Source organism: Homarus americanus, unplaced genomic scaffold, assembly GCF_018991925.1.
Source record: "Homarus americanus isolate GMGI-L3 unplaced genomic scaffold, GMGI_Hamer_2.0 scaffold28, whole genome shotgun sequence".
Classification (NCBI taxonomy): domain Eukaryota; kingdom Metazoa; phylum Arthropoda; class Malacostraca; order Decapoda; family Nephropidae; genus Homarus; species Homarus americanus.
In genome coordinates this window covers 8366288-8389144 of record NW_024742238.1, presented here as the reverse complement: position 1 = coordinate 8389144, position 22857 = coordinate 8366288, and the positions used below count along the sequence as shown (strand labels likewise).

The following is a 22857-nucleotide window of genomic DNA, read 5'->3' as shown; positions in this document are numbered from 1 at the left end:
CAATTGCATCAAATTACCGTCCCATTAGTCTCACGTCAATCATAGGCAAGTTGCTAGAGTCAATTATTGCTACGAAAATCAGAAGCCACCTTGAAACATTCAACTTAATTCATTCTTCTCAGCACGGGTTCACCCAGGGACGTTCTTGTCTCACAAATTTGCTTAGCTTTTTCTCAGAAGTATATGAAGCGGTAGATAATGATAAGTCATATGATATAATTTATTTAGATTTCAGTAAAGCATTCGATAGAGTCCCTCATGAGAGATTGATAAGGAAGGTAGAAGCACATGGAATAGGTGGATCATTATTAAAATGGATTAGGTCATGGTTAACTGGTAGGAAACAAAGAGTCAGCATAAATGGATTTAAGTCAGACTGGGGTGCGGTCAAAAGCGGAGTTCCCCAGGGATCTGTATTAGGCCCTCTGCTGTTTGTTATATTCATTAATGATCTTGATTTAGGTATAACTAGTAGGATTAGTAAATTTGCAGATGATACCAAAATGGGGAGAGTGATAAATTCAGACAGTGACTTTGAACACCTTCAAAGAGATCTAGATACCTTACATGAGTGGTCAGTAGACTGGCAAATGAATTTTAATACTGATAAATGCAAGGTACTACAGATAGGGAAGACGAATACAAACGTTAAGTATAAACTAGGTAACACGGAAATAGAAAACTCAGATTGTGAAAAAGATCTAGGTGTATTTGTTAGCAACGACTTGAAACCTAGAAAACAATGTATTAGCGTTCGCAACAAGGCAAACAGGATTCTTGGGTTCATATCTAGGAGTGTGAGTAACAGAACTGCTGACGTTATCTTGAAACTTTACCTAGCATTAGTGAGGCCACACATGGATTATGCGGTTCAATTCTGGTGTCCTTATTATAGAATGGACATAGATTCTTTGGAGAGAGTACAAAGAAGAATGACAAAAATGATCCATAATATTAGAAACCTTCCATATGAAGAAAGACTGAAAAGCTTAGGCTTGCATTCATTAGAGAGGCATAGAGTTAGGGGAGATATGATAGAGGTGTTCAAGTGGGTAAGTGGGATTAACAAGGGTAAAATGGAAGATGTTCTGAAGCTCAGTAATAACGAAATAACTAGAACAAATGGCTTTAAATTAGATAAATTCCGATTCAGAAAGGATATAGGCAAGCACTGGTTTAGTAATAGAGTTGTGGATATGTGGAATAGGCTACCGAGTGCTATAGTAGGATCGGGGACGCTAGGGAGCTTCAAGACGAAGTTGGATAGGCACATGGAAGTGCTGGGATGGGTGTGAAAGGGATCTGCCCTGTATGGGCCAGTCGGCCTCCTGCAGTATCCCACTTTCTTATGTTCTTATGTTCTTTGGGAAGCTGAGATGTATAATGAAGAGTAAAACCAGCAGTGGGTAAAACATGATTTATTGGATAGCGATTGTTTTGGAGAGACTTCTTTCATCATCAGGCAATCAAAGACAAGTGAAACAGAGTAGGACACACATTCTCATATTCCTCAATTTGTTACACTTCTCTTTTTTTTCTTTTTTCTTTTTTACAATTTAAAATTATTCCTGTACTGTATGGTACTAAATGTATTTCACTTGATAAGTTTATTATTGTCTTTTAATCTTTGTGTGCACAAAAACTTCTCATTAAAAGTTCAGTATGTTTTGTAGCATTTTATGGCATTTTAAGTGTTTTGAAAAAGCTTGTTTTGTTTTGTTTTTCCCTTGTGGAATGTATCTCATCTTTTATAATGAGAATCTATGGGAAAATGCACTTTGATTTTGGAAAAATTATTTACGAAAGGTTTTCACTTACGTAACCCTCTCGTAAATCAGGTTCTGCCTGTAGTTAGATTTAATTCACCTAATGATTTTTATTTTCTTCAGGCTGTTTAATTCCCTAAGTGTCCTGAAGTCACACTTCAAAACACATAGTGGACAAAGAACTCACAAGTGCCCTACATGTAATGGCCTTTTTGCTACAAGTGGCAGCTTGAGAAGACATCGAACTACCCATTCATCGGTAAGTAATACAATTGCATGTAAATAACCATTCATTGGATTTGGGAATGCATGGGCCTGTTCTTGCAGTTTACAACATCTGTACAACGGCCTTGTGAATTTCGCGATTGCTTTGTTCTGGGGACCCCATGTGGAACTTGTGATATAAGTTTACATGTTAAATGTATTTGTTTGTTCTGGCTCTTGTGCCAAATTTGCATTTTTTTGGCACTTTCAACCACTTCATTCCCTCAATTTCAACTAGAAAACAATGCCCTAATGTGACTGAAATTAAGAAAATATAATATAAAAGTATAAAATAAGAAAAATAATGAGTGGAAAAGAATTACCTACAGTGTGTGTAGGGAAGTACAGTAGGTAGGTATGGTAGTTGAGGGTGAAATGACTCGGCAAAAGTTCCACCTCTGGGAGACTTCTGTCAACCCAAACCCATTAAAATGACACTACACTCTATAATTTCACCATAATTCCCAAATTATTTAGGTCCATTTGGTGCTGGGTTAATAAAACATTTAAAAAAAAATCACTCAACCCAGAGGAGTTACTCTATCTTTATTAAGTTCCTGGTGAAATGTTTACAGTGACAAACAGGCAGCTAAATGAAATAATAATAATAAAAATTCCTCCAAAGTCACCTAGAATCATAAGTTTGAATACCGTGCATAATGGTGATCAGCTGCCATATTTATTGCTATGATAAGAAATAAAATCTATACATAGCATATCATAAAATACATTAGCACATATTTTATGTACAAAAAATAGCTCCTTCCACACACAAACCATCCTTTGGGCAACATAACACAGTTCAGGCATCGCCCAGCTGACTCACAAACTTGTGGCTGCAGCGCTGGCCGTGTATGCTCTGACATCACAGGAGAAGGGAGTGCAGCCATGCAGTTATAGCCCAATAACCCACGGTCTCCACAGATATTCACTTCCCACATATGCATGCCCGTGCTCTTAATTTTTCTTATTTTTTAGTTATAGTTTTTTATTATATTTTCTTTATTTATAAGCCACATTAGATTACAGTATTGTAATGAATTTTCCACAACTTATATAGTTTACTTACAAGTAAACAATATATGAGGCAGCTGGGCTGGTGAGTCAGTGACGTAGTTGTAGACCACCACCTCCACACACATTCACTTCCTACACATACACACCCATGCTCTTCATATTTCCTATTTTATAGTTTTATATTACATTTTCTTTATTTCTAAGCCACATTAGAGTACTGTTCAGTATTGTAATGATTTTTCAAATTTTATATAGTTTCATTACATGTAACAATAAACGTGGCAACTAGGCTGGTAAGTCGGCAACACAGTTTAAGCCCACCACTTCCATACATGTTCAGTCCCACTGACAGAAATTTCAAATTTGTCTGATTTGTAAAATTTCAGGTCAAATTTGTCATATTTTTTCCACTAGTTTATAGTAATTCTAAGCTTTATTTATCATATTATGTTGACACATACACAAATTTAATACTAATTTTAAAGTTTATTTAAAAAAAAATGTTATGTGTGTAAAATCAAAGTTTATTTAGGTAACCTGCAATATAATCGGTCAAAAAAATGAAAAATTGTCTAATTTTCTCTCAGATTTGTCTGTGAGTAGATCCCAGACCAGGAATTTCTGTCATTGAGCATTCAGTTCTCACAAATACACACCCATGCTCTTCATTTTTCTTATTTCATAGTTTTATATTACAGTATACTGCATTTTTATTATTTCTAAGCCACATTGTTTATATAGAGTGGAATAAGTGTTAAAGACGTCCTTTTTTTTATTGAGACGCGAATTTGCGTGGTTAGCCTGTAGCACTGTGCATTTTAGGATTTATTGGGGACCCTAAGAGTGTTTATTACAGTCTTGTGTTGCCAAACTATATTTTATATAACGAAGAAGTCAATATATCACAGAATATTATTTAATTTATAATTTAAGCAAGGTTTAGACAAAAACTGATAGGTAGAAGATACAAAACACATTTTATTAGTACAGGGAGCATGAAACTAAGGAGGAAGGTGTGTGGCTGTTATGAGGTAGGGAATTTAGGGGTCTGTGTGAAACTCAAGAATCATGCAGTTTGAGTTGCATGAAAGTTGCAAGGCCACTGTACACCAATTCCTCCATTAATGTTGTTTCAGTCAATGTCGTTTTGTTATAACATCATTAATGATTAAAATAAACATGTATGAAAATGATAAATTTACGACAATTTTAAAAAATTGGGCACAAAGGTGCTCAGCGCCTGATTGTGATAACAGCTGGCTGTGTAAGCGACCAGTGTGGGCACCATATTTGTTTGTTATTGTTTGGTGGTTGGTTGATGCTCTTCCATCATTGACTTATAATCCAATTATAAATTTATTTGAGCCCTAGAACAATGAGTGCTAATTGTGCATTATGCACCACTACAGCTTGTGGTCACAGAAAGAGGTAAAGTGTTACATTAGAAGTTAAATTAGATGTGGTAAAGAAATTTGAAGAAGGATAGTGAGCTGTGGGTATAGCAAGAGCTGTCGGTTTGCAGCCTACACCTGTAGGTAAGAAAAATTTTTGGAAATGCAGAAAATATCAAATCATGTGCTAAACGTGTTACTCCATTTTCTGCTTCAAAGTTAACTCATAACAGAAGTGGTATTATGGAAAATATGGAAAGAATGCTGAACATGTGGATCAAGGATAAACATCAACAAAACTTTCCATGTTCGTTGCTCTCCATACAGGCAACACCTCTAAGTTTATTTGAAACTTTAAAGCAAGAAGAAGGTGATAGTGCTGAAAGTGAAACATTTGTGGCAAGTTGTGAGAAAATTTTGACCAGAAATGTACGCAAGGAACATAACCCATATTTATATCATTGTGTCACGGTAAAATCGTTTTCACTTAGTCATGGTCTTCAGGAACCTAACAAGAACAGTAATGGAGGAATTAGTGTACACTAATTGCTTTAGATTTTTATGCCTGTATAACCATGTTTTATAAAGTTCTAATTATTCCCCGATTTATAGGTGTACCAATAATTCAGTATACGTATACAGCTGTCTGTTCCTCAGAGCCAAATTTGTGTTGTAGTGGAGCATATTGATGTGCACTTTCTCTACATTCATCTGTCCCACCCTGGTTTGTTAGCTGGACTATACAAAAAGTTTAGAGCATATTTTTATTTTCATTGAATTACCGTATTAGATTTTAAAACTGTATGATAAATTATTTCTTCTTCATCTTTTTCTCAGTGTTTGGGCTTTGACTCTATGATTAGTGGAGACTTGTGATTTATAAACAAAACTGAAGGTAATTTATTTCTTTTCTCTCTCTCTTTTTTTATTTCTTTATTTTTTTTAGGACCGTCCATATATGTGCCCATATTGTCAAAAAACCTTTAAAACCAATACCAACTGTAAGAAGCACATGAAGACACACAAACATGAGCTGGCTATGGAGGCAGTCAGGGCCGCAGGCTCTAATTTACAGGGGGATAACCAACAAGCACTCCTCACCACCAGTCTCTACAGTCAACAGACTGCTACACCAAGCTTACATGACACTGAGGTTATGGTTCCTGATCTGACTGGTATGGCTAGTGTCTTCCAGGAGGGAGATTTCCCTCTGTCAGGTGATCTTCAGCAACAATCACAGCACCACCAACAGGTACAGCAAGAAGATCTGACAGCTACTCAGGTATAGTATTGAAAAATTGTTTCAGTGCAAAAACATACTTGAAAGTTATGTTATATATGTGAAAATGAAGTAGAGTTATAAATTCATAAGAAGGAAAATAGAAAGGAAGGCACAGTGACCATGAATTGATTTTTTTTTCTTAGGGCCATTGTGGCAGCCATAGATTTGCAATTTTGTATAAACAGATTTTTATCAATGAAAAAGGAGAGATTTTTGGTACAGCATGCACTAACATCTCACTAATTTAACCTCCACTAATTCAAACTACAGTATTTTCTTGATTTAACAAACAAATTCGAGCCACCCCTGTTCATTAAATCAAAATTTAGCTAAATCGAGCTTTCTGCCGCTCAGTCTTCGTCCTGCCGCCACCGCCTGTGTTGTTCCTGCTACCTATCGGTCAACTAAGTATACGCTGGAGCACCTTAACTTTTGTCTTTATTCAAGACATCTACAGAGGCAACTAAATGTACGGGGATGGAATGTCAGGTCACTCTTTCTTGGGTGGGGGATTAGTGGTCTCATGACTTAAAGAAGTCTTGAATAAAAATAAAAACTAAAGTATTTTGGGGGAGACATGACCTGGCCTGACCTGACACAAAGTCCATGGAGGTAGGGTGGGGGGATTAGTGGTCTCATATTACAGGGGCCCCCCCAAATTTGCGGGGGTTAGGTTCTGAAAATAGCCGCGAATCACCAAATCCGCGAATAACATTGTTGTCCGGGGGGGGGGGGGTTACATTTCTACTTGTGTTTAAAGAAATGTGTATTCCCTTTATGTGTTTGCCCTTAGGACAATTATTTCTTTTACCTGTATTGTATAATAATAATAATAATAATTAACGGTTTATTTAAAGAAATTGGCAGCCAGAAGGCTGAAAATATACAGTTACAAAATTGGGGAATGGGTTTCGAATTACAAATAATATACAAATAACATAAGTGATATAAATAAGATATATAATAACTAGATGGGGAAAAGCTCAAACTACAGGGCATTACAACATAGTGACAGTGCAAGAAGTAGTATTTACTGGGAGTGAATACACTGGTTTATTACAGGTTATTGATAATTTTTACAATGGTTGGGACTGGGTTGTTCTTATAGCGATCAGTTCGTACACGTATGGGCTGGATGCGGTTGTGGTGTCGAACAGCAATTCTCGGGCTAGGGATCTCGGGTGGTAGTAGGAGCCGGTGTCGAGGATGGTGCAGAAGCTTCTTACCAAATTTGCAGATGAGGTCGTGGTGATGGTCAGTGAGAGTCGAAAGGGTCAGTGTGTTGAGCGCTTCGTGATATGTGGAGTAGGAAGGGGAGAGAATAATCTTGCATGCCCTCTTTTGCACTTTTTCTAGGTATATACAAGTATGTGTGTGTAGACACACACATACAAATAAATAATATTGGGAAAATACTCTCACAAATAATCCGAAACAAATTTATTAAAAATGTGACAGTCTACCCTCAAGTCCGTGCTTTATTACTTTATTAATACAGCACGGACTTGAGGGTAGACTGTCACATTTTTAATAAATTTGTTTCGGATTATTTGTGAGAGTATTTTCCCAATATTATTTATTTGTATGTGTTTTGTGTGTGTGTGTGTGTGACTACACACACACATATATATAATACAGGTAAAGGAAATTACTGTCTCTAGAACGAATGGTCCCCTGTCCCAGCTGTGAAAATGACGGCAACTTTAAAACTACCCATAGACATTTTTGGGTACTTTCGGACTGTCATCTGCAAATAATAAAGGACCACTAAATAAAAATCCGCGAATTTGGGGGCCCCTGTACTGACCTTTTAATGGAATGTCAGGTCACTCTTTTTTGGGTGAGGGATTAGTGGGTCTCATGACCTGAAGATGTCTTGAATAAAGACAAAGGTAAAGTATTTTTAGGGAGATAGTGATATGTATTAGTATAAATGAGCAAAGTTGTATCCCTTCAACATTACATTACATAACATTTTAAAATATAGAGTGAGAAAGCAGTCACATTGATGGCTGGAGATGTGGGAGGCGAACCTTTTTGGGGGAGGGGGGGTAGGGTCGCACGGTTACTTTTCTTCCCCCCTTCCTCACTCAAGCGTGGCAAATTGTGATAGGGAGATGAATTTGATACCATAATGATCCTTAAGAAATTCTCTACAAGATGTTTCCAATATGATATCCTTAAATGACAAGCCAAATAATAAGGTAAAAATAAGTATTTTACTGGTATTAATAAGCTCAAATTATTACTGTAACATATATTTACTAATTAATAAATAACAAATAAACAATACTTTGCCCTGTAAAAATGACTGAGGCAGACAACCTTTTTAGGGGTGCACGGTCAGTTTCTACCAGTCTCTGTACAGAACTAAACAAAGAATAATATTCTGACCACTGGGGTGAGTTATACAGACTTTTCCATTGAAAAAGCCATAATTTTGAGCAACATATTACTTTGCTCACTTTGTACTCAAATCTACTTAGAAATGTACTTAGCTAAAGGACTGAAATTTTTATGTCTTGTGCAAACTATGTGATGTTTATACTCAAATTAATCGATATCTTGCAAGGACCCCAGCAGTGCAAGTTATATTTTGTAAAGTCAAGTCTGTGACATTTTATAAGAGAAAATCTTTAAGCCTAAAACTACCTTCATCTTATAAGATCCTTATCACCCATGGCCATCTCGCCTTCCCTGCTGGCTGCGAGGAGGGGGGAGGGGGAAGTTGGGTGTTGACAACCAGGAGGGGGAGAGGGTCAGGGACTCAGGATTATAAAATACAGGGAGTGTTAAGTATTTTGCTTGTAAAATGTCACTGACATGACTTAGCAGAATATAACTTGCATTGCTGGAATTCTTGCAAGATGGTAATTAATTTGAGTACAAACATCCCATAGTTTGCACTCGACATAAAACTTTTACTAATTAACTTAGTACACTTGAGTACATGTTGTGATAATTTATGTGGCTGCTTTGCAGTTATGGTTGCAGTTGCGAAGCTTCGTGACATCACTACTGTATAATGCGTCTCCATATGCCCTGATTAATTCATTGATCAGTTGTCTAAGTGCAAAAGTAGCCAAATCGAGCCATCATGTATCAATTAATTTTAAAATACAAATTATAAAGTAAAATGTTATAAGACAATGGTTTAGTAGTGCTGTTAATGTGTGTGCTGTGTAATTATCGTGGCACATCACCTCACCTACTGCCTTGTCACCTCACCACCTGACTGACCATCTCGTTAGCACAGCTCGGAGTTTATTATTGTATTATTTTACTTTTTTAGTATTGTATGCATAGTATATTTAAAGAAATACCCGGTATGTGTTTGCACAGTACAGTGACCCCTCCGTTAACGAACTCAATCCGTTCCAGAAGGTCGTTCGTTAACCGAAAAGTTCGTTAACCGAAACCATTGTTTCAATGGGTTTTTGGGTAATTGGTTCCAGCTCACCGAAAATTTCCTAAATTCTACAAAAATGGTAGAAAAGTTCACTTACTTTGAGGTGTGTATGTAGAAGGCTCCTGGATGATGATGATGATGATGATGGGATTTAGAATGGGGGTGGAGGAGAAGGAAGAAGAGAAGGCATTGGGGTGGAAGAGAAGTCACCCCATGGCGCCATTTCACCCATAAAATTTTAGTTCTCTTGGTGTAATTCAAGATTATTTTCTTTAAATCAACACTGCACTGCATTATATATTGTCAATATGTAAAATATATTTCAAAATGACCAATAATTTGCTTGGAAACACAGAAAAAAGCATTTAGTTGAAGAGAGTCTCAAGCAAGATGTTACCTCCAGTGAAAACAGAGAGACTAACTCCTGTTTGCTGTGTTAAGAGGCTGGATGCCGCGCATTAAACTAGTCACTTTACCTTCAATTATGTTCAATAATTGTTAAAATGACTAAAAAATTGAATATTAAACTTTTAAAATTATTGAATAGTATAAACTTCTTGATATTTACTAAAATAGTAAGGAATTTAAGCCCTAGAACCGATTAATGTATTGGCGGACTGATACTAAAGCTGGTTGCCCGGTCAGTGCAAGCGAAAACATGTTGAGGTCGGTTCGTAAGAACTTCGTTAACCGAATTTTTTTCGTTAACTGAATTGAAGATCCTTATGGAAGGCAGTTCGTTAATCGAAATTACGTTAACCGAGGTGTTCGTTAAACGAGGGGTCACTGTAATTATAAATACAGTAGACCCAGAGCAGAAAAATCCGGCATTATCCCAAGCTGTTGGTCTTCCCACCCACGCACCAACCATGTGAGGATGCGGCTAAACATGGTGCAGTCTTTCATAACGCCGGGAGCCGTTGTCCCCAGGCCCAGAGCAAAAAGGTTTGGAGTGATTTTCTCGCTATTTTCTTCGATTTTCCGGTAATTGATTTATATCATTATTTATCGTTTTTATACATTTAGTACATTCGCCGTCGGCTGAAGTAGGCTTTACTGTATCATGTGTCTGAGGTGTCTCCGTAGGTGTGAGCGTATTAATGGAATTAATCTCAATTTAACAAACTAGTTCATTAAATCGAGCGAAAAATAAAGAAAAATGCTCTCCGTTAAATCGAGAATACAGTATACTGTACCAGCAAGTTGTAAATTTTTTTACATGGGTGAAATATCCCAAAGTTTCAAAAAATTTTCTGCCAGTTGAAAGAATTATTTGAAGTTTGTAGTATTTGTACAAATCTACCTATGCAGTTCAAGTGGTCAGCAGGTTGGTTTTGTGTGGGCCTACTAGGATACCAATTCATATATTTTTATCATACTTTTTATATACCTACCTGCTACCAATGCAATCTTTTTCTTTTCTTTTTTTTTAATGTTAACTCCACTCCATTTCTAGTGATGTTTCATTACAGTGTAGCCAGTAACTACCAAATATTTAGTGAAGATTGCAATTTAATGAATATTAATTATGTAACCATTAGTGCTGGCAAAACACAGTACAGGTACCATACTATACTGTACTTATCCATGATGCAACCAACCTAGCAACAAGATGGTGACATACATACCTAGATATTTAGACATTGGTACTGCCAAGGCCTACTGTATGGTACAGTACTGCCAAGGCCTACTGTATGGTACAGTACTGCCAAGGCCTACTGTACAATCAAAGGAAAAGTTGGTTTACAGTTGTATGCAGTGTACTGTACTGTACAGATATTATTAGTGTTAGCATCGCTTCACCAGCACTAGTTTTATGTTATGTAAGAAAAATAATGTTTCATTAGGGTTTACACAACACATTTTGTACTGTACTTCTCCTGAACATCATGAGTCTAGAAAGAGATGTGAATATTACTGTACAACATTAAACCTGGTTGTATACATAAGTACTATTAGTGTTAACAACACTCCAAACACATAAATTATGCATGGCACAAAAAGGGCAATGGGCCACACATTGGCTAATACTGTATTCCATGGATAATTCAAATGGGGTAGAGCCCCAAGGATGTCAAATTAGTGAAGTTCGAGTTTACAGTATTTCAATCCAAAGTTATGGACTAAGGAGTTTTAATTTGGTGTAGTAAACATAACTGATAGAGTATTTAAATAAGACAGGCTTTAAAGAAATGTTTGACAGTGGAATTATGAAATGAAGTATAAATTGGAACATAAGGAGAGTTATTTCAAGGAAGGACTGAGGGAATGGATATGTCTTTCATAATAGTTTATTAATTAGTGTATAGAAGGAACTGCTTGTATAAGGTTTTATGTTATGACAAAATGACACAAATTTTATTGTACAGATAGAGAGAACATGAAATTGTTTTTGATGCTTTAATACTTAGATATTATTTGATCTTCATATCTTCCTAAAAGTCAGTTTTTCATCCACAGGTCATTCCAGCAGCATTTGCACAGGGTGTCAGTGAGAGTGGTTTGACCCTAGCTGACCTCCAGACAGGGGTTGAGCATGGACTAGCTTCTGGAGAGACTGTTATTTTAGGCTCACAACCTGCTACCATCACAACTCATTTAAATGGATCCTCAATACTTCTTCCTCACTCCTCAGGAGGTCAGGGCTCAACTGGCTCCTCCATTCTTCTCCCGCATTCATCCTCAAGTCATGTTACCAGTGCTTCCTCTGTATTTCAAGGGACTAGTAGCACTTCAGTCTTACAGGGCACTCGTGGTTCCTCCATCCTGCTTCCAAACTCATCATGTCAAAGATCAGGTGCATCTGTACCTAACCAATTATCCCAGGATGGTGGGAAAACAACCATTCTTGCTATTCCACATTCTTCAGGTGGTAACGTATTAACCGTCCACCAACCATCTGTGATACAGGGACCTGCCCGAGAGGAATCTGTCAATGTTACCTCAGTAATACAGTCTCAACCTAGCATTATAAATCAGTCGAGTAGTTCCCGTTATTCTACCTCCATAGCATCACGTCAAGCCATACTGGACCACACCCAAGACTTCAATTCCATGGGTGACCCAGGAGGCTTGGAAATGGTGACTTTACCCACATCAATGATTGGTGGGAACTCACAAAGTGCTTATGCCTCAACAGTTATGCAAACAAATCTCCAGCTTGAAGGAAACAGAGGAGCCGTCATCACTAATCCATCAAATCAAGTTAATTCTGGTAAGAATGGTTCTCTTGATTCTATTAATGATATTGTATCCCCCCAAAGAGGACATTCCTTCCAAGTAGTATGTCTCATGCTTACTGTGTCTTTTTGGTTAACAAGATAATTTAGGTAAAGCTCTGTGTTCTGGTCATCACATGTCACACAGTTTACATGGCTGTGAGGCAGACCCCATGAATTAAATAGCTCACCCCTCCTTCCTAAATGTTTTCTTATTCTTCTTTATCATCCTCTTCTTTCTCCGCATCTGTCACTATGATTTTAGATCTCAAGAGGTCTTTTTATTTAATGTGCTTAAAACATAGAGAATACTGTTTCTACACTTAATACAGTTTGTAACCGGTGTATGTAATAAAAAAATTGACGGGAGAGGATATTATAAGCGGTCTTATTTTTTATTTTAAGATTTAAGGTAAGACAGCTGGAAATGAACACACACACACACACACATATACTACTACTACTTTTTTTGTTTTTAAACTGTGGCCTCCAGCCTCCCCCAATAGCCACACCTTTGCCGTCATTTTATTACCTTAATATTAAATATCCTAATACATGAGTAGCTATCCTAGCTGTGTTGAATTAGTTGAGCTGCAGATCTATGCGGCATTCAGTGACTATAGCCTCATAGTCAATATCTGCAGTTGTTGTCGGCTTTGGAGCCGAAGCTCTCATTCCCCTGATGCAGAGCAAAGCCGACCTAAGGAGAGAGAAGGACAGTCGACATCTCATCCAGGCTGTAACATAAATTCTGGGCTGCTGCTTCTGTTCGGAGATCACCTCCGCGAGTCTGGCGTAGAAACATCTTGCACTTGGTCCCATCCCACCAGAGGTTGTGAACACTAGAGGAGTGAAGCTGCCTTGATCAACGTTCTGAATTCTCTCCCCGTATGCCCATATCTTGTCGTTCTCGTTCCTCCTGTGCGCAGCATCGAGAGCTAAGTTCCAGTGACATGCGGCCATGGGATCAAAGATCCTGATGTCGAAAAAGGCTCGCTGTCCCCGCTTCCAGAATCCTCGAGTACTGACGTCAACACGGGCTTCATTGGATGTGTTTGAAGTCCTATGTTGGAAAATCTCACCGTCCAATGGAAGGAGGGTCGGTTCTACCCTGACATCACGGCAGATTTCCTTCAACATATTTGCTGTGAGATCCCTTACCCCGTCATGCTTCATGCATATGAAGCCCCCTTTCTTGCACACCATGGCGTGATCGGCGTCATAGGAATAGCCACACACGCAATGGGAAGGCAAACCTTCCACTGGTCTACCGTACCTTAGAGCATTGGCATCTGTAAATTCTTGTTTATTGAGACTGAAACCATTTGCCCTTATCGGTAACGTAGTTAACCAGTTCGAGGCGCCCACCTCCTGCGCTATAGCTACTTATTTTTTTCAAATTCTCTGATACTTGCAACAACAATTGCTGCAACTTATCCCTTTGGCTGTACTGTCGTTCTGTTGTAATGGACCTTCGAATCTTGTTTACTTCACTGGTATCCACCTCCCCTGTTGCGTTCTGAGCTATTATGTGGTGAAGAGGATAAAAGTAAAGTAAAAAGTAAGAATATCTGTGGGTAGTTTTAATGTTGCCGGCATTTTTGCTGCTGGGACAGGGAGCCATTTGTTCTAGAGACAGTACTTTCCTTTACCTGTATTGTAAATATGTGTGTGTGTGTGTGAAACACATACAAATAAATGATAATTGGAAAACCCTCTCACAATTACTCAGAAACAAATTTATTAAAAATGTGACAGTCTACCCTCAAGTCCGTGTTCTATTAATAAAGTACTGTAATAGAGCACAGACTTGAGGGTAGACTCACATTTTTAATAAAGTTGTTAATGATTATTTGTGAGAGTATTTTCCAATTATTATTTATTTGTACCCGGTATTTGTTTTGTGTGTGTGTGTCTATACACACATATCATAATATAGGTTTTTTTTCATTACTCTGTATTTCCGAGCCAATTTTGTGGTTATCCATAAAAAAAGTGCCATTCATCCTACAGGAGAAACTAACCTGACAAGAGAAGCAGTTGGTGCAGCAGGTGAAGATTTAGCAATTGGCCTGGTAGAGAGTGATGACGACAGTCGTGTTGTTGCTACCCATTCTACTTCGGCAGGTGGTGCTGTTGATGCTACTCCAACAACATTACTTGAGGCTAACTTTGACCATCAAGGATTCTCTGATGGTTTTACTCTACATGTTCCTGTGAGTTATTTCTTCACCTTGAACTTCAGTATTGATAGATTTAGTGAAAGAAGAATCTTCCATTGCCCTGTACACCTTTACGAACTTTTATTTTAGTTAAGTTTTTTAATCTTTGGTCTTAAATTAATATAGTACAGTACAATGCAGGATTATTATACATAGAATCATATACAATACAGGAATACCCTGGTTATCACAAGGGATGCATTCTTAAAAGTTATTGTGATCAATGAAACTGCAAATATCAGGGCAATTTTCCCCCCAAAGAATTAATTTAAATAGAGGGGGAATGCATTCCCAGCCAGTAACTTTCACCAACTATTTTTAAATATATAGTACAGGTAAACCTTAATAAATAATGTCTCGTTCAGCGATATTCCACTTTAACGATGATCATGGATTAAGACCATCTCGCTATACAGTATACAGTAAAAAAAAAATCACTTTACGATGTCCATCGAATAACCATTGCTTGGATTTTTTTATCTCTAATACAAATTATGGGTTGTATATACTCCAATTAATCACTGTTTTACAGGGATTTCAGCAATGTAAATTTTATTTTTCTTCATCAAGTCAGTGACATTTTATAAGGAAACAATATTTAACTCTATGCACCACCAAAGGTAATGCCTCTCTGGTTGCACTTGTCAGCTGCGGTAATATCCACCCACACACCGCCAACCCATGCACTACAGACCTATGCTTGGTTCACTGTCAGTCATAACTCCCCTCCATCGCGTAGCTCCACGATTATCGTTCAGCATTGTTGGCTATATGTACATTTTACTTATCACCACCACCACCACCACTCACCACCACCACCACTCACCACCACCACCACTCACCACCACATCTGTAATAACTTCTGCACTCCTTCTTTTCCTTCTCTCTTCCGACCTGATAACTCTATAACCAACTCCCCCCTGATAAACCCAATCTCTTTGGCACCTTTTTCTCCTCTAACTCCACCTTAGACGATTCCAACTCTACCCCTCTTACTCCTGCTCCTCCTACTGAAACTTTGCACTTTCCTATAATCTCCACTTGTTGGGTTGCTGGTGTGTTATCCAGGTTGGATGTGAATAAGGCGCATGGACCAGACGGAATACCCCCTCGTGTTCTGAAGGAGTGTGCTGAAGCTCTGGCCCCTGTGCTTGCTCGCCTCTTTCGCCTTTGCCTCAAAACCCAAACTTTTCCTTCTTCTTGGAAGCATGCCTCAGTTCAGCCCATCCCAAAGAAGGGTGACCATTCCAATCCCTCTAACTATTGCCCCATTGCCCTAACTTCATCCCTCTCTTAAGGTTTTTGAAGCTATCTTAAACTCTCATTTTCTCCGTCACCTTGAACGCCTTTCTCATTTGTCAGATCACCAGTATGACTTTTTCCAGGTGAGATCTACTGGTGATCTGTTCTCCTACTGCACCCATCTTTGGTCATCTTCTCTTAGGGATTATGGGAAAACTTTTGTTGTGGCCCTCAACATTTCCAAAGCATTTGACAGGGTATGGCACAAGTCTTTGCTTTCTAGACTTCCCTCTTATGGTTTCTCTCGCCCACTTTGTTCTCTAATTTCTAGCTTCCTTGAGAACCGATCCATGGCAGTTGTTGTCGAGGGATCGATCTCTCGCTCTTTCTCTACCAATAGTGGTGTCCCACAGGGTTCTGTTCTTTCAACTGGTCTCCTCTTTCTTTTTATCAATGATTTACTTCACACTGCGACTAATTCTATCCATTTTTACGCGGAGTCTACTCTTCCCTCTTCTTCACATTTTTCTCTTCCCACTAATTCTCAAACTCGATCTGTTTCCAGAGCTGATATCATTTCATCTATCAATGCGGATCTGTTCATCATCTCTGAATGGGGAGGTATATACTTGGTTAAATTCAATAGTAATAAAACACAGTATTTACCAATTACACTTTCCAAATTAGATGAACTCCCACCAATCACATTTCAGGATGCAATCATTCTGCCAAATTCTAAAATAAATATGCTAGGCCTCACCATTTCCTCTAATATGTCATGGAAGCCACACATCCACAACATTGCTAAAGCTGCATCCCGAAAGCTGGGAATGCTGTACAGATGCTGTAGCTACTTTCCTCCTAAGCAGTTACTTCAAGTTTATAAGGGATTCATTCCTCCTAACTTGGAGTACCGCTCTCATATCTGGGGTGACTCTTCTGTCCAACTGTTAGATAGGGCAGAATCAAAGGCATTTTGTCTTATTAACTCTCCTCCTTTAGTTGATAACCTCTCTTCCCTTTCTCTTTGCTGCAATGTTGCTTCACTCTCTCTCTCTTTCACAGGTGTACTTTAACGGGCAATGTTCGGTGGATTTGTCATCCTGTGTACCGCCGGCAAGGCCTTGGGCTCGTAACACTCGTCTTACCCACAGTGCCCACCATTTCTTTGTGGATGTCGGTCACACTAGAATAACCCTTTATAGTACATCCTTCTTTCCTCACACAGCCAAACTGTGGAATGCTGTGCCTTCTTCTGTGTTTCCATACTTATGCAATCTGTCTCACTTCAAAAAGATGGTTTTCCAGCATCTTCGGTATGTAGATTAATATAATATTTTTCTTTTCTATTTTTAATTTCTTTTTATTCTTATTTTTTCTCCCCCAGGCCCTGTTGTGGGTCGATGACCTGTGCCCGGGTAGGCATGAAATAGAGTAAAAGAAATTGAATAAAATTATGTATACTGTATCTACTCAAAATTACTAGTTTAAAAATAACCTCAATTTAACTCAGGTTGGCCCAGCAGAGGGAGAGGTAAGGTGATGTAGCTATGGTGCTCGGTGACCTGCCAAGTCCACACACGCACACGTTCATTATGTCGGGCCTTACTTAGGCCTACTTTACGCAATCATATTTGACCTGCGCAGGAGAACGCATTTGATCACATAGGTGTGTTTTTCATGCTTCAGTTCGCCTGCATCTTATAATCACAAGCACTTCCAGCCCCTACCATACTGTAGATGCGCCACAACTGATGTGCGGGAAAAACAATGCTTGTCATACAGGTTGACAACCCTTTATCCGAAATTCCGAAAACCGAAAAGCTCTGAAAACCGGTTTTTTTTACAGGGATTAGCCCATCGGGGCCTGTGGGCAAAAATGTAATAGTAATAATAATTATAATAATAATTATTCATAGTAAATAAAAAATTTAATACAAAATACACCCAAATATAATAATAATGATAACAATAATAATAATAATAAAATATAATAATGAAATTAATAATAATAACAATAATACTGTAATAATAAAATAATAATAATTAAGAAATACAAGACTGAAAAAAAGATAAAAAGTGAGAAACACGACCTAGACCTAAGAATTCTTATTATTCTTATTATTATTATTATTATTATTATTATTATTATTATTATTATTATTATTATTATTATTATTATTATTATTATTATTATTATTACTACAACAACAACAACAACAACAACATTATTATTATTATTTTCGCCCCCCAGGCCCAAATGTGGGTCAGTGACTTGTGCCCAGGTGGGCTAATACACACATAAGAAAAAAAACTAACCATTCTGTAAACCGAAAAATTCCGAATTCCGAAATGCCTCTGGCCCCAAGGATTTCGGATAAGGGATTGTCAGCATGTATGAAGAATTGTAGAATGCTCGGCGTATATTTTGATGCTGTAGTTTGGAAGGACAGGTAAAGATGTGGGGTAAGCGTCTCCCACACATGAATTTTCACACACATTTTCTGTCCCATTGAACTTCATTAATTTCTAAACTGCGCGGGTGTGTATCAACGGAAAAGAAACACTAGTTTGTGAAGCGAGCCTTGTATCAGAATATGAAAGCTGCGACTATGCTTTGCGAATATTGAGTAGGGGTGTTAGAAAATCAATTGCGGATAAGTGGGGTTGCGAATAGCGAGGTATTCCTGACTATGTCATAATTTGAATATTACATTCTCACAAACTAGCTGCATTGTATAGCATTGAAAATCTTATTTGGACTCCACATGTTTTTGTAAAAACACAAGCTGTTTAGTCAACTATTTGTTCTAAAATTAATTTGGCAAGTTGTCTGTGTATTTGTGAATACAGTACAGTACAGTATTTCATGATTTATCCTTTAATCATAGATAACCGAATATTTAATCATAAGTAATTCTTATTTCTATATCTAGGTTGTTCGAGTAACTTTGTGTTTTTTTCTTACAGCCTGGATTAGACTTGTCCAGTTTAGGACAGGGTGGGGATATACCTTCAGCACAACTGGTACAGCTACTTAACACACAAGAACCCATAACACAAGTTTCAGCTATAAAAGTTACCAGTGCTACTACCACTGCTACATCCACGCCACCACCCTCTGACCAAGAACTTGGGCCCCCAGACCCTGTTGTCTCAGTTTCTAAGGTGTATGAGTAAGTGTTGCCATGCACTTTTGATTACCCAATTTCTTAATATTGACTTATTTTTGTGATATCATATGATATAATTTTGTTTTTATTCATCCTAACAGGTGTACTGAATGCAAGAAGACGTTTCTTAAACAGAATCACTTACGATCTCATCGGCGAATTCATAATCAAGATAAGACGTATCAGTGCACAACGTGTAACAAGGTTTGCTCTTCATCTCATGCAGTCAAGGTAGGTATCATAAATGATTTGTTTAGAGATTAGCAACTGTGTTTACAGAAAGCTAAGATTCTTTAATATTTGAACTAAAAGTTGTGTTCTTCATTATATAAAAAGCCATCACATCACTCTTGTGATTTGCAGGAACACCAGCGGCTTCACACACGGATGGCAAATAATCATCATTGTAATAACTGTTCAGAGAAATTCTCAAATCTCAATCAGCTTCTTAAACACATGCAAGTGGAACATTCCAGGTACAGTAAATCCACACATTATAGACTTTTTGTATCAGTTGGTAGTTTTTGGCTTTAATGGAAAAAATTATTACCCCAGGGAGCAACTTGTCTTAATGATGAAATAGTGAAAACTGATGCAAGGAAGAATATAGATTTAGTCATGAAAGCACTGATTAATGGGCAGAACCTTAGGGTTAAGTGTGCTAGAAGAGTGCATGAAGTAGGGGGTTGTTCCTACTCCTTCATAATGATGTGAAATTCAGTTGTTCCAGAATGATGATACCTGTAGACCAAGAAAGAAATCAGTAGACATGTATCCCCCAAGAACCATTATGGGAGTTAAGAAAATTTAATACAGTAATTTATGCACATGTCCCTTGGGGCATAATTTAAAAAATTGTCTCCAAAATCTTGGCTGCCTCCTGGCCTAAAGCAGGCTCTACTGTATAATGAACCACTGCTGGCTTATAGCAGCCTCTATAATGGACCACTACTGGCTTATAGCAGCCTCTGTAATGGACCACTACTGGCTTATAGCAGTTAAAGGGTTCAAATTTAAGATTTTATATGTACAAAATTTGTTAGTATTCAATTCTAACTCCACTTGTTTTTATGTTTATTTTAGTGTTTGGCGGTGCCCTGTGTGTGAACATGTGTTTAAGTCGTCATCAACATTCCAAAGACATATACGTTCCCATAGTATTGATGCCATCAACGATGCCATAAGCAGAACTAAGGTAAATACAGTACTGTACTGTTGTTGTTTGTTTCTTTGGGTAGAGCATTGTCTAAGCTAATTTCACAGTACCAAAGAAGGTACAGTACATAATGTATATTAACTTTTTTACTTCTACCTCCTGCACTTTATCTCCTTTACCCATCTGATGAATTCTTTCGTAAGTTTATAACACCCACATTTGCATTATTATAGATGTACAGTACAATCAGTTCATGAGTTCAGTGCATTTGGAACCCATCAGTAAATGTTCACATACATCTTGAATACTCTTAACTAACCAGTTCATTGAACATCATCCATTTTACTTTTTTTCTTTACTCAATGAGCATAACTAGCATTGTTTCCCTTTGTGATGTGATCCATATCTGAATACAGGTTTAGCACAGTTTGAGTACCAGACACTGAGCTGTATTAGTTTATGCAAACACCGCTGTACACATACAATACAGTCATCCCTTGGTTATAGCACACTTGGTTATCACAATTTTCGCTATCACGCTTCCATCAAAATTTGCACACCTGCCGTTATAGCGCATTTTTCAGGCCCAGAATTTGGTTATCACGCATTTGCCTCCAGGTGTATTGTTATCCCCTTGCTTCACCTACATCTATTGAGGATAAAATCTTTCACCTACAAATTGACAATAACACATTTGCTGTAATCATACATATCTAGTTGCCTCAACAATTGTAACCCCAGTTGCAATTTCAAATTCTGTGTCATTACTAAGGAATAACGAAGTCTTGGGTGCACTCTAAGATTGAGAGAAAACGGAGGACTCAGGCGTCCTGAAGCGAGAGGAAACGGACTCCTATGATGGGGGACTCAAATAAAGAAAGCATAGCTACATGTTTTGTGGACTACAGTATTGAGCGTACCCTTTTCATCACTTTGTAATAAACCTAGCCATGTCTATGTGTGTTTCTGACACTTACCATAAAATTATTTATATCTTTAGGCCAAGAATTTAGTTATCACACAGTTGCCTCCAGGTGTATTGTTACTCCCTTGCTTCACCTACATCTATTGAGAGTAAAATCTTTCACCTACAAATTGACAAAAACACATTTGATGGATGAAAATGGACGGAGGTAACAAAACTTGAAAGCGGTTGTACAAACACAAGCACTCACACATGCCACTCATACTGACAGACTTGACACTCACTTACTTGACAAGTTTACCAACCATAAAGACAGTTGAAGCTTTCAATATCACTCACAATGGATCTTGAATGTTCCAACTATAATCATACATATCTAAGTTGCCTCAACAATTGCAATCCCAGTTGCAATTTCAAATTCTGTGTCATTACTAAGGAATAACGAAGTCTCGGGTGCACTGTAAGATTGAGAGGAAACGGAGGACTCAGGCGTCCTGAAGCAATGAGAAAACGGACTCCTATAACGGGGGACTCAAATAAAAAAAGGATAGCTACAGGTTTTGTGGATTACAGAATTGAGCGTACCCTTTTCCTCACTTTGTAATAAACCTAGCCATGTCGATGTGTGTTTCTGATACTTACCATAACATTATTTATATCTTTAGTGGGTCTAAATGGTCGTAAAATGGGAAAGTTGGGGTTGGGTCTTGGGTGCCTGGAACCAATTGGAATAAATCCCATATGTTCTGTACTTTCGTTAGCGCATTTTTTGTTATCACGCACTCGGTGCGGTCCCAATTAGGCGTGATAATCAAGGGATGACTGTATATTGTAAATACTGTAAATAAAATAATGCACTGTATACTACAGTGGTCCCTCGGTTAACGAGCACAATCCGTTCCAGCAGGTTGCTCGTTAACCGAAAATCTCGTTACCCGAAACCATTGTTTCAATGGGTTTTTGGGTAATTGGTTCCAGCTCACCGAAATTTGCCTAAATTCAACAAAAAAGGTCGAAAATTACACTTACTTTGAAGTGTGTATGTAGAAGGCTCCTGGATGCTGATGTGAATTTGAAGTGGGAGGTGGAGGAGGAGAAGGGAGAAGAGAAGGAAGCGGAGGTGGAGGAGAAGCATTTTACTGCTTCTTGGAAGGTGAGTCACCTTCCAAGAAAATGTCAGGAACCTCTGGACTGACAGATTCTCCACCATGAACATCCTCTCTCCTTCTTAAGTGGAAGGCTGAGGGCTAGCACCATCCTCTCTCCTTCTTGAAGTGGAAGGCTGAGGGATAGCATCTTGTTCCCTCTGCCTTTTACTGAAGAAAGTGTCAATTATGGTCTGTGGGGCATCTCTCCTCCTCACCATTAACTTATGTTTAAAGAAGGAGACCATTGTGTCCTCAACATGACACAAAGTTAGTTCAGATTTTTCCAGATCTGGGTGCTTTGAAGCCAGTTCCCTGAACTTCTCCCAGTGGTAAATCACATCTTTCAACTCTTTAGTTGACATATGGTCATCAGTCATCACTTTCCATTTCCTCCTCACCATTGTCAGCCTCTAACATCTCATCCAGTTGCTTCAAGTCATCAGGAGTAAGTTCCTCCTCATGAGACATCACAAGCTCTTCGACATCATCCTCTTCCACTTCGAGGCCCAATGACTGACCAATGGACACAATCTCCTGGTCCAACTCTGTGTCATCCTGAAATCCCTAAAAATCATGGACTACTGATGGCCACAGTGCTTTCCATGAAGAATTGAGGGATCTAGTGGAGACTTCTTGCCATGATG

The 22857-nt window shown here is 38.1% G+C and overlaps 1 protein-coding gene across 5 annotated transcripts in view; it reads left to right on the top strand.

Moving 5' to 3' along the window:
* The window catches only part of LOC121876523 (zinc finger protein 236-like), a 103258-nt gene that overhangs the window by 68212 nt on the left and 12189 nt on the right, over positions 1-22857 (top strand). For 4 of the 5 annotated variants that reach the window (XM_042381687.1, XM_042381689.1, XM_042381686.1 and 1 more), the window contains 8 exons: positions 1890-2025; positions 5385-5720; positions 11590-12343; positions 14361-14563; positions 18782-18987; positions 19086-19215; positions 19348-19460; positions 20068-20179. In XM_042381687.1, the coding sequence (XP_042237621.1) occupies positions 1890-2025; positions 5385-5720; positions 11590-12343; positions 14361-14563; positions 18782-18987; positions 19086-19215; positions 19348-19460; positions 20068-20179 (1990 nt within the window). The remainder of the gene's footprint in view (positions 1-1889; positions 2026-5384; positions 5721-11589; positions 12344-14360; positions 14564-18781; positions 18988-19085; positions 19216-19347; positions 19461-20067; positions 20180-22857) is intronic. The other variant, XM_042381688.1, reaches the window with a different exon arrangement.